This window comes from Medicago truncatula, chromosome 2 (assembly GCF_003473485.1).
Source record: "Medicago truncatula cultivar Jemalong A17 chromosome 2, MtrunA17r5.0-ANR, whole genome shotgun sequence".
Taxonomy (NCBI): Eukaryota; Viridiplantae; Streptophyta; class Magnoliopsida; order Fabales; family Fabaceae; genus Medicago; species Medicago truncatula.
This window is the reverse complement of record NC_053043.1, coordinates 725,645-738,114: the sequence shown is the minus strand read 5'-3', so window position 1 is coordinate 738,114 and position 12,470 is coordinate 725,645. Positions and strand designations below refer to the sequence as shown.

At 33.0% G+C, this 12,470-nt stretch overlaps 1 protein-coding gene across 1 annotated transcript; it reads right to left on the bottom strand.

Moving 5' to 3' along the window:
* Positions 1 to 9,605: 9,605 nt before the first annotated feature.
* Positions 9,606 to 12,470, bottom strand: LOC11428524 (probable receptor-like protein kinase At1g11050). The gene is made up of 2 exons (XM_013606936.3): positions 10,354 to 12,470; positions 9,606 to 9,859 (listed from the first exon to the last, which is right to left on the bottom strand). Exons 1-2 carry the CDS (start codon positions 12,282 to 12,284, stop codon positions 9,841 to 9,843), a joined length of 1,950 nt encoding a protein of 649 aa, XP_013462390.1. The 5' UTR covers positions 12,285 to 12,470; the 3' UTR covers positions 9,606 to 9,840.

The following is a 12,470-nucleotide window of genomic DNA, read 5'->3' as shown; positions in this document are numbered from 1 at the left end:
AGGTAAACAAGATGCGGCGTAGTTTAGTATAGGGAACAAATATGTTTAAATATTTGATACACTTTTTTTTAGTTAAGAATCGATACACTTGATTATTCATAAGCAACTATTTCCATATTTATTCTACGCGCCATTAGGATTTGAGTAATTGAAGGACTCTGAAGTTTGCTATTATTTAATTTGTTACAGGTTAGTTACTTGTGTGACAAATAGAAAAAGATAATTTGAGTCACAAAAAAATAAGTATAAATTATGAAAGGGAATGAGTTGACCAATTACTTAACATCCCCATTTTTCTCAATCTAGAAAAGGAAAGAAAAATACCTACAAACCTGCGGAGAAAAACAAAAATGATGATATCCCTTAAAGAAAAACAAGCCTTTAAAAAAGCATTAATTATAGATATTGGAGGTATATCATAACAAAATTATGAATTTGGTTTAATATAAAAATATGTTTTTGTGGGTTATAATTATGTTGATAGAGATATATTGTATCATACAGAACTTGAGTTCGAACTTTGAACTCCTCATTTATTTACCTTAAAAATAAATAACTAGTTATTTTTAAAATTAAAATATTAATTTATTTTATCCATTTTAAAACTATTTTTTTATTTTTTATTTTAAATTTAAAAAAAAAAACGCACTTGTGCTTTTAAAGATAAATTTGTAAAAAAGAAAATGTGTGACCAGAATTAATAGAGTTACTTTGAGGGTGTCTTTTGTATTATGATGGTCATCATTTGACCTGTTTTTTTTTTTTTTTTTTGAGAGCTTGTTTGTATTTTTGTTGATTGAGTGTATTTGTTATATTACATTTGTTGTGTAATTAACATTTAAATTTAAGACCACCTCAAAAAATTTGTCATGTTACTATTTTACTAATATCTTAATAATAGTGATTAAATTGACGATTTTTACCTGACAAAAAAAAATTGACGATTTTTATATACAGTAAAGACCTGTTATTTACATTTGTAAGGAAAAAAAAAGGCTATTTATGATATTTATATAGTTTATGAGATAAATTGATCATTTATTTAAATTTAAATTAGGATTGGTTATTTTTTATTCGATTCAAGTTTAACTATATTAATCAAAAAAATAATTAGTAGAACTAGAAGAAACGATGTTCTTGTTGTCCCCCATCAGAGAAACATATGCAGTCAGTATTTTAATTAGTATATGAGAAAATATATATGTTTAAATACTTTGATACACTTTTTTTAGTAAAGAATTGATACACTTAATTATTCATAAACAACTATTTCCATATTTACATATATATTCTTCATGCATGCGGCGATTAGGATATGAGCAAGAGAAAGGACTCCACAATTAGTTTTTTTTTTTTTTTCTTTTAGTAGCGGACTAACAATGACGATGCGGCGGTGAGACGGCAAGATATCGCACAATGATGCAACGGAGGGCCGGGGACATCACGACGGTGGAAATGAGTGGTCGATTAGCGGAGAAGGTGTATAAATCCGCTCTAAAACGACACTTACCGATGTTTGTGAATTTCAATTATTAATAAATCTAACATGTCATGTTTTTTTTAGAGATAGTCATGTTTATCTTGTTCAATGTCACCGAAAATATCACAAATACAATATCAATTCTTATCTTTTTCAATGACATCAACAATATATAACATTACCATAGGAATAAAATAAAAGATACAAATTTGTAACCCACTTGGATTGGCTTAGTGTTATTGGCTTGGGACCGAGGAGTGTGTTCGTCCTCAAAATTTCATGTTCGATTCTCTCTGGTGCCAATTTGGATGGACTAGTTTACCTTCTTAAAAAAAACGATGCAAATTCGTACAAAATTATAATTGGAATAATGAACTAGACGGACCAAAATCCCGTATTCATTTTATATATATATATATATATATATATATATATATATATATATATATTGTATAGATATAAATGAAGCTAGTGTACACTTTCAAGCTTATTAAATTAGTAAGCATTTTATCCAGAAGTCCTAGCTCAACTGACAAAATGCCGAAATTGTTAGGTCGGATGCCATGATCGGGGTTCGAACTCCGGTACCTCCACTTGTGTGTGTGAGTTTATAATGGCTTTGCCATTTCGTCTATCTATCCAAAAAAAAAATTAGTAAGCATTTTGTATTATAGACATTGTTTTGTTTGTGTTTAAAAAATAATTATAATTACTTTTGTTTACAAGATAGCAAAATATAATAAATTTACTTATTGATCATGGAAAAACATTTGTCCCGTGTGTGATTTTTTATAAATTATCTTATTTAGAAGATAATAAAATATAATAAATTTACTTATTGATCAATGAAAAACAATTGTCTTATGCATGATGTTAACTTGTGTTCAAGTGACAAATATTTGTCCCCGTAGCGGCAAAAATTAAAAAGCTAAAATAAAATTAAAAAATAAATCATTGTATTAAAAAGATAAGAGTTTGAACTATCTATATTTAAAAAAAAAAACAACAAATATTAGAAACGGGTTTCTCAAGATGGGCGAGGAAAACCACTAAAGAGATACATGATGACGTACAAATTTTAGATATGTCTCCAAATATTCACATTCTAAACAATCCTCGAAATATTTGATTCGTCTACAAAAGTTTTTTTTGAAGGAGTTATGTCTACAAAACGTTTATAAAAGTAAATAGCAAATGAAATATAGAACCCGTATTTTTTTAAGAAATATAGAACCCGTATTTTTTTAAGGAATATAGAACTATATTTATTATTTATTAGTTGAGGTGAAAATGAAAACATGTAATAAGCTTAAATTGTTCAAATGAAGTCTGTGTGAACGTAGCTTATTTATTGTTGACACTTTAGTATGTAAAGGTTGAAGTCTAGACCAAAATTCGCTATTTATTTATTTATTTTATTTGAAGAGACTAAAATGAAATATATTATTAAAATAAAATGTTCTATCTAGCACAAGGTGTGTCAAGTAAAAATGGAAAAGTCAACCAATATTTATAAAACATAACCAAAGAAAAACAACAAAAACAAGAAAAGAAATAACAACTAAACAAAGTTCAACATTGCAAGCGGATTAAACTACCAACCATTATAATTGAAAGGACAATCAACAATTTTCGCCTTCAACCACTTATAGGAAAGTAGCTTTATTTTTTGGCCAATTAATTTTTTGGAGGATTTTTTCTTTTGGGATAATTTCTTAGGCTCTGGTTGGAGTATGGAGGGGAAGGAAAGAGAGGGCTTTGGGGTGTTGGAAATATATAGAAAAATGAACAAAAAATTCACTTTTTCTGAAAGAACAATTTTTTAGAGAATGATAAACTAATACTTATGATTAATATACTTTTAATTTTAAAAATATTATAAATTAAATTTGAAAAATTCATATAAACCTTTTGTTACCCCCCAAAACCCTCCCCCAATAAAATTTTTGAGTTCCTCCAAATGAGGGAGATTTTTTATTATGAATAAAAAAATTAACCTCTAAAGCCCTCTCCTTCCAATTTCTTCTATTTCTTCCACTTACTTATTCCTTTTTTTCAAAACCCTCCCCTCCCCTCCAAACTCCCGAAAAAAGCCTTAGAGTTGAAAAGAATATTAAAATAAATAGGGTTATTAAGTTTTTAGTCCCTATAAATATTTACGGTTTTGTTTTTAGTCCCTACAAAATAAAATCACACTTTTTAATCTATGTGACATTTTTCTTAAGCATTTTAGGGACCAAAACTGTTGATGAAAATTTTTTACAGGAACTAAAAGTGCTTATGGAAAATTTTATAAGGACTAAAAATGTTGATGAAAAATTTTATAGGGACTAAAAAGTGTGATTTTATTTTGTATGAATTAAAAACAAAACTGTAAATATTTACATGAATTAAAAACTTAATTAACCCAAATAAATATAACTCACAAGTTCACAACCACGTGCGAATCAACTTCATCTTGGAACATAATAACATAGGACAAGCTAAGCTAACGAGTTAGCTTGACATCGAGAAAGAAACCGTACACAGTACAATCCAAACAACGAAAACATGCAATCATGAAGTTCTCATGTATGTCGTTTATTGTTGTGCACGTCCAAATTATACATAAAAAAAAAAAAAAAATTGTTTTTTTTTAAGGAAAAAAATTGCTATTAATTATTATCAATGTGCTTTTTATGTTATATATGAAGCTAATATACTCTAATGGTGTGTTTGGTTTATAGGAGAAGTTGTGAAGAGAGAAATAGGTAAGAGAGAGTTTGAGAAGAGAGAAAAAGGTAAGAAATAGAGTAGATTTGATGGATTGTTTGGTAGAAGAGAAAGAGATAAGAAATAAATAAGAGAGAAATGTTTATTATATTGAAAAGTACAAAAATACCCTTGAATTAAAAATTTCACATAAAAATGATTTAAGTAATTCAAATAGTACTTTATATAATTTTGAGTATTTTAAATAATTATATTACTTTATCGTTAAAAAAACAATTATATTACATTAACTCATTATTAGATTAATTAATTATTAAATGAAGTAATTCAATTATTAATTAATTGGACTAATTTAATAGTTTAATTTTTTAAGCTCAACTCAAATATACAAGTAAAAAAAAAAAAAGTGGAAACCGACCCAGCCAATACATTTATCTCGTCGGTGCATCTTTGACATTTCCTTCATTTATCTACCAAGAGACAGTTGTTTTTAAATTATAAATTTCACTCAAAATATAGCATTACAATTGTTGAAGATCTTTTTCTTTTCCTCAAAAAATGAGCATCATTGAATATTTCTTCTCCATCTCAGATCTACTGTGTTGTTTTGGTAGAGCAAAGTTTTGGAATAGAGCACTACAATGGTTGATGGCAAGGGCAAAGTTGGAATACTAAAAAAGCCATGCTTTGTCTTCCACTTTCTTCGCATAAACGGGGAGACCCAAATTTTAGTGGGTACCACGCAAAATCAATCTCTCTCTCCAATTTCTCAGCTGCACCAAACTGCAGAAAATTGCATGTTTCTCTCCTAACTCTCTCGTTCCATTCTCTCTCGTCTCTATTTCACCTCTACCAAACAGAACCTAAAGCTTAATTTAATTGTATTGTTGGCCACTTTATTTATTTTTTTTAAATTGTCTTCAAATTGTGATGCTGTGAAAGACGATTTTCAGTGGCGTGGCGCGATTTTGCTGGTAGAATGGATGGTTTCTGTTGAAGCAAATCGTGGCGCGATTTTGTGTAGGTGTGACACGATTTGTGGATAAGATTGTCGTACCTTGGGTCGTACGCTTCAACCGTGGCGCGATTTTCACTGGCGCGACGCGATTTTGTCTGTCACTGTGTACTATTTAAGTGTTTCAGCTCATTTTTGAAAGAAGAGGAGAGAGAACTTCAACCGAGGAAAACTTGGGAAATCAAAGGAGGTAACTTTAGGGTTGAGGGTCTTTGATTAGAGTTCTTTTGGGTTGGGAAACATTGTAAACACCTTGGGTGAGTGAAAATCATTGAGTGTCTTGTTCATTTGTGAGATTGGAAAACTGGGTAGAAATTAGGTTTGTTCTTTGTGAGCTTGTTTAAGCTAATTTCTTGTAACCCATTTGTATCCCTTTGTAAGAACTCATTGATAGTGGATTGGAGAGATCAATCTCTCCCCCAGATTAGGTCAAGTTGGACCGAACTGGGTCAACAATCTTTGGTGTGTTTGTTTCTCTCTTCTCTCTTTATCTTTTGCTTGTGGTTTTGAGCTTTTCACTTTGATTACTAGATTAGATCTAGGTGTTGTTATTATTGTTGTTGATTGTGTTCACTTTGATATTGGTTACTACTTTCCTTTGCTCCACACATCATAGTTTGTATTGGTGTGATTTTGAGTCCGAATTCACAACAATTGACGCACACCGTGGGACATAGGAGTGAATTGGTTTAGTGAGTACCATGGGTTCAAAGTGGAATATTGAGAAGTTCACCGGAAGTAACGATTTTGGGTTATGGAAGGTGAAAATGCAAGTGGTGTTGATACAACAAAAGTGTGAGAAAGCTTTGAAGGGTGAAGGTGCGTTGCCGGTCACCATGACACAAGCGGAGAAGACCGAGATGGTGGACAAGGCTAGGAGTGCCTTTGTCTTGTGTAACAGCCCGATTTTCGCTAGATTTATTTTTAATTGTTTTATTACGTGTTTATATGTGCTTGTGTGTGATTAATCATCATTGAGTGCATTTTCATGGGTTTCCGTGTTAGAAGGGTAATTTAGTCATTTTGGACTCAGGGGTATTTTGGTCATTTTGGGTCTAAGAGTAAATTAGTAATTTTTGGTGAGAATTATTCTTAGTGTTAGTGAGAACCGCTATTTTTGCTAAGTTACCAACGTAGTGATTAGTTATTAGTATTTTACCGTTAAGTGACCGTTGTTAGTGTTTTACCGTTTAGAGTGTAGAAACATTTTAGAATTGAGTTGGAGTGGGTAGTCCAATAAGCTTTAGGGTTAGGCCCATTAGAGGGATATCCTATATAAGCCTTGTCTTAGAGGAAATTTCCTTCACACTTTCATTTACATAGATATTTTGAGAGAGGTAGAGAGAGAAAGTGGGAGAAAAGAGGAAAAAGGGTTAGAGAAGGAAAAACTTGAAGATTCAAGAAGATGAGAGAACCTAGGAGCTAAAGTGAAGTTTGGGCTAGGGAATTGAACTAACTAAGGTAAAGGGGTTAGAATTCATCATAATCATTTAGTGCAATTTGCAATTGTTGTATGAATAAGTGCTTAATTGAGTAAATGATTAATTGTTCATAATTGTTAAAATTCGTGCTCCAATTATGATATTATGTTTGAATGTATGAAATTGGTGATAATTGATTTGTTGTTGGTGAAATTGAATGATCAAAGTATATGAAAATGATATATGTTTATGCTCTAAATGTCAAATTGTGATATGTTGATGTTGAATTATGCTGAGATTCATGTTCAATTGAAGTAGTTGCTGCTAAGTGATGTTGTTATTGATAATTCATGGCTTGGGTGTGCATAATTCATGATTTATTGATGAGATATGAGTTGTTGTTGGTGACTTTGTAAAATTGGTTGAATTGGTTCAAATGTCAATTGTTTTCATGTTTGTTGTGTCCTTGTGGATCATTTGGGCATGGGGAGATCAAAATTGGGGATTTAGGGTAAAAAAGGGTCGCTTAAGCGAACCGGTAAGCGAACCATCATAGTAAGTTCTGAGTACAGGTCACTTAAGCGAACATGTAAGCGACCGGTAAGCGTACCTTACGGGTAGCTACTGGAACTCGTTCGCTTAAGCGAACTGATGAGCGACCAGTAAGCGTACCTTTCAGGTGGCTACTAGAACTTGTTCGCTTAAGTGAACTAGGTGGTCACTTAAGCGAGCATGCCCAGTTTCAGCCACTTTAATTCTTCGTTCCGAGACTTAGGGGGTCAATCCGAGCTTTGTAAAATGATTCTTTCAACTTGTTTAACTACTGTTGGAACCCCTAAACCCACTGGAACATGCTTAGCTTACCTAACCTTGAAATTTTCCGTTTTGGGTTGAAACTTGTACATTTTTGGGAAATTCGGATTTCGTCGAAAACAAACTTTTGCAAACTAATTGAGATTACAAGTTGAGCCTACAGCTCATATAGACTTAGGTAAGACTTGTAAGGTTGGTCAAATATCTTAATCATGTCAAATGTGATATTTCAGGTGGGAAAGTGGAAAATGTGAACTTGGATTTTCTCATACGAACTTAAGCTATTCTTTGGACTAATGTCTAATAGTTTGTAAGTGGCTTAAGCTCATGACTACATGATTGATTAAGATTGTTTGAGAGCTTTCAACTTGCCTATGTTGCTTTGTCGTGGGAATCATTAATGTTGGTCGTTTGCCACTTGATACGGTATTTGTCGGAATTTTTCCTAGAGACAATTGTCTTATGATCTATCATGACTATTCTTATATAACTAAGTGAAATGTGGGAATGAATGGTTATATGTTGAATGTGATATTTGTCATAAGATGTTGTATGTCCTCTTACTTAGAATGTGAGAAATACTTGAAATGGTAAAACTATATGAGGTAGTTGATGTTGAATGATATTGTTGATTATTGATGATTATGTTGATGATGTGATAATGAATTTTATTTGAATTATGACTTGATTGTTGTGTGGACGTAAACACTTGGTAATGCAATTGTTGTGGAGATGATCAATATATTTGGAAGTTGTCCTCTATATTGTTGTGAAAATTGTGTAGTGATGTCGCATTATCGAGTCTTTGCTACATGTCCATGCATCATAGTCGTGTTGAGATATTATATGATGTTTTTGTTGCATCATTGGGTTTCGGCCTTGCAGAGATCAATTAGTGATCTAGTTTGTGGGCTTCGGCCTTGCAGAGATCAATTAGTGATCTAGTTTGTGGGTTTCGGCCTTGCAGAGATCATTAGTGATCTAGATTGTGGGCTTCGGCCTTGCAGAGACCTTTGGTGGTCTAGATATAGGTGACGTTCTTGAAGAGATTTGGTACCACATGCATATATGTGTCGAACTAGGTGCATATCATGTCACGAGTCTTATTGGTGAAATGTGATTGATGATTGTTCATGATACATGTGAATGAGGATTGTTTAATGTAAGATATTGAAATTATGGTATGAGTATATATATGGATATTATTATTATTATTATTTGATTGAGTACATAATATTTGAATTGATTTATTCACGTTTAACTGTTATATGGATTATGAGGATGTAATACTTACCCCCAGTGGTTTGACCTCCTACCTGTCTGTATGGATGGGTAGACGCTGTGCAGGATTAGTTGCTCCGGTGAGTTGATTGATGCTTGGTGGATATCGGGAGCTATCTCCGGTATCGGTTTAGTTGAGTCTAGGATGACTCTGATCTAGGTGTCTGTTAGATTTCCTAGATTTATCTGTTTGAATTTTATTCATATTTGGAGATTTCCCATTTGTCGGGACTTGGAGAACTTTCATGATTATGTATTTTTTATATCATGGTTTATATATCCGCTGTGACTATTGAAATTTTTATGCATGCATGTTGAATTTGAATTTTGTATGAGAACATAACGTCTATTTCTTGAATAAATATAGTATTCGCATATTTTATTACTTTAATAGAAATAGCGCATTACAAGTTGGTATCAGAGAGCCGTGGTCAGTCTTGTCTGGACTAATACTTCTTCTCTATACATACACGATCCTCTTATCAATATTTGGTAATTTGGAAAAGCTTCATAAGTGAAAATCATTCTCGTTGAAACCTTAAAATCAAAAGGAAATATAAGCATGCACGGTTTGAGCACAATTTTTTTGGCTTTCTTACCTTATTATAATTGAATTTGTGTCATTGCAAGTTACGGTATAAAAGAACAAGGATCGAGTCTAAGATCTCATGTATGCTACCAAATCTTTCACCATTCCAGTGCCTTACATTGTTGAGTTATAAACATGTTGACACTTCTTCTTTCATTACTTTTTTTTTTCTTTTGAAAACTCAATATTCTACTCAAGAACCGGCCAATTCGAGGGGTCTAATCTCATCGTTCACTTACGAAGCCCCACTTAAACAAGAGCAGTGACATATGTTATACCATGTTGAATTATTAGTTAGCATAGAAAACATAACCATATACACATGTTATTCAGAAACTTTGCCAACCTACAAAGCTATCTAAAGTCTAAACTACTTACAAGTATATATATCAAACCTATTTAAAAAGAGAACAGGCAAAAAGAAAATTAAGGGACAAAAAAATCATTGTTTTTTGCTCCATTATAATGGTCTGCATATAAACAAACAATAAACTAGATCCTTGACTTGAAGATCCCTTTAAAAGCTAGCTCATCTCTCACTAATGGACCTGTTTTGAGCATAATAAAAAGGTATATATCATCATTTACTTAATACCAATATACACATTACAAATTAAGACCAAACATTATAAAACAGGATAAACTTGTAAAACCATCATCAATAACACTAACCTTCCATCAAACAAAACATTTTCCTTTATATACAAGTTTTATTTGTGCATGCCTTGTTTTACAAGAAAATTACTGAAAGCATTAATGCAACCTTCTTACAAGATAGTTTTCTAATATCCTAAACTATTACATCTACTTCTAGCTGCTAAGTTTCTTGATGCACAACTGTGACTGCAAGCTTTCAGTCTTGAGATCTGATCTTGAGAACAGATTGTGGGGCGGAAGTGAATTCACTTGTAACATGATACTGATCTGTTTATTAACCTCGATTTGACTATATTCGGGGAAGACCATAGATCGAAAACAGCTTCCACCTTTCTACATTTTATTAAGAGATACAAAGGATTAAGGTAACTTCTTAATTCATTACCTGAGCATGTCGCCAGTGGGTAATTTGAGGCCGCTTAATGCCGGAGATATGCTAAAAGTGTTGCCATTGCCATCGTTATTATAAAATGCAGGATGGCCAAGAGGCATAGGCCTATCTGGAATTTGAGGAACTTCAATATCACCTTCCAACATCTTCAAAGCATCGGAAATTGTTGGCCTCAAAGCAACCATTACATGAGAACATAGAATTCCAACAAGTAAAAACCTTTCCATTATGCTCTTAGGATTTGCACTAGCAGTGTTATCATCTTTCAGAAGAGAAGCATCCAAAGCCTCGTCTATTTTCCCTGATTTCACCAACGACCAAGCCCAATCTGTGATCAAGAACGCTCGCGGAGATCCTGATGAGGACAAATCAAGAGCCTTCCTACCACACATTATCTCCAAAACAACCACACCAAAGCTGTATACATCACTCTTCTCAGTCAGCTGACCATAGAGCGCATATTCCGGCGCTAGGTATCCGTGAGTTCCGGCCACTCTAGTAGTGAGATGAGACTGACCCTCCCTACTTTGTTTCGCAAGACCAAAATCAGCAACTCTTGCCCTCATATCTTCATCAAGTAGTATATTGGTAGCTTTGATATCCCTATGATAAATTGCAGGCTTAACTCCATAGTGTAAATAAGCCAACCCTTTTCCCACATCCAAGATTATGTTTTTCCGAAGCGGCCACGACAACGATTTGTTTGCTTTTTGAGGATCCTTTGATACAAAAAGATGATCTTCCAAGTTTCCATTTGGCATGTAATCATAAACAAGGTATCTTTGACTTCCTTTATCACCATAATTCTCATTTTCATCAACCACACAACAACCTCTAAGAGGTAACAGATTCCTATGCTTCAAATTACTAATTATCTCAACCTCATTACAAAACTCAACATCCCCTTGAAAATCAGATTCTAAAACCCTCTTAACAGCAACAACAGATCCATCAGCCAAAGTTCCTTTGAAAACCAAACCAAAACCACCTCTCCCTATGAAATTCTTGGATGAAAAATTATCAGTAGCTTTCTCAAGTTCCTGAATTTTGTACCAAATTGACCCTGTATTAGGCCTCAACCTACGCCTAGAACCTTGTTCCTCAGGATCAAAATCAAATTGAAAAGTTTCAAGCTTTCTCTTCCTCATACGTTTCCTATCACACCAAACATATAAACCCAACAAAGAACACATAACAAATAAAGCAACACCAGCTCCTGTTAACCCAAAAACAAGACCCTGATGACCCTTTGAACCAGAACCAACTTGTGAATAAACAGGTAAACTAAAAGCACAAGTAACAGCACCATTACTTTCAGGTCCAAACTCATTAACAATTCCAGCAGCATAAAGAATTGCAAAGTAGAAACAACTCAAAGACTGAGAATCATTACCACTAACTGAAACAAGCTTCTGCTTAACCTGTAATCCAGCAGCAACGCATGCATCACATTGAGAAAGATGAGTGAGATCTGGTTTACAAGCAGTATTCAAAGATGAATTCTGACCCACTTTCTCATTCCAATCATGAACAGTTTCAATACCTGCACATATGTTACGAGAGATAACAAATTGAAGAGGGTCAAAACAAGAGTTGACCAAGTTGTTGTAAAGTGATAAAGAGTTAAGCTTTGATTGAAAATCTTGCATGCATGAATTTGAAGTTTGAAGATCTTGAAGATTGAACTGTGAAGTTTCTTTAAGATGCTGTGCAAATCCTATTCCAAAGAGAGACAAAACAGATGCACAACATGTGCTAGTTTCTTTGGATGATAAAGAATTGAAATTTTGACAAGCTGAAGAGTTCCAATGAATTCTTAGGACATAGTTAAGGTCCATAGGACATGTAGGAGCTGCTGAAATAGTCCTTAAACTCATCATTATCAACAACATGTTCATGCTTAGAAACATGATAAAAATCTTCATCCTAGGATTGTGTTGTGTTGTTGTTGTTGTTGTTGGATAGATGGTGATGAGTCAAAAGAGGAAAGTGAAGGAAAAAAAATGAAGAATCTAGAAAACAAGAAAGTGAGAGAGAAGAGAAATGAGAATCAATGAGGGAGATTTCATTTCTGTCATTTTCCTGGCTGCTGGTTGGGTTAGGTGTCGTGT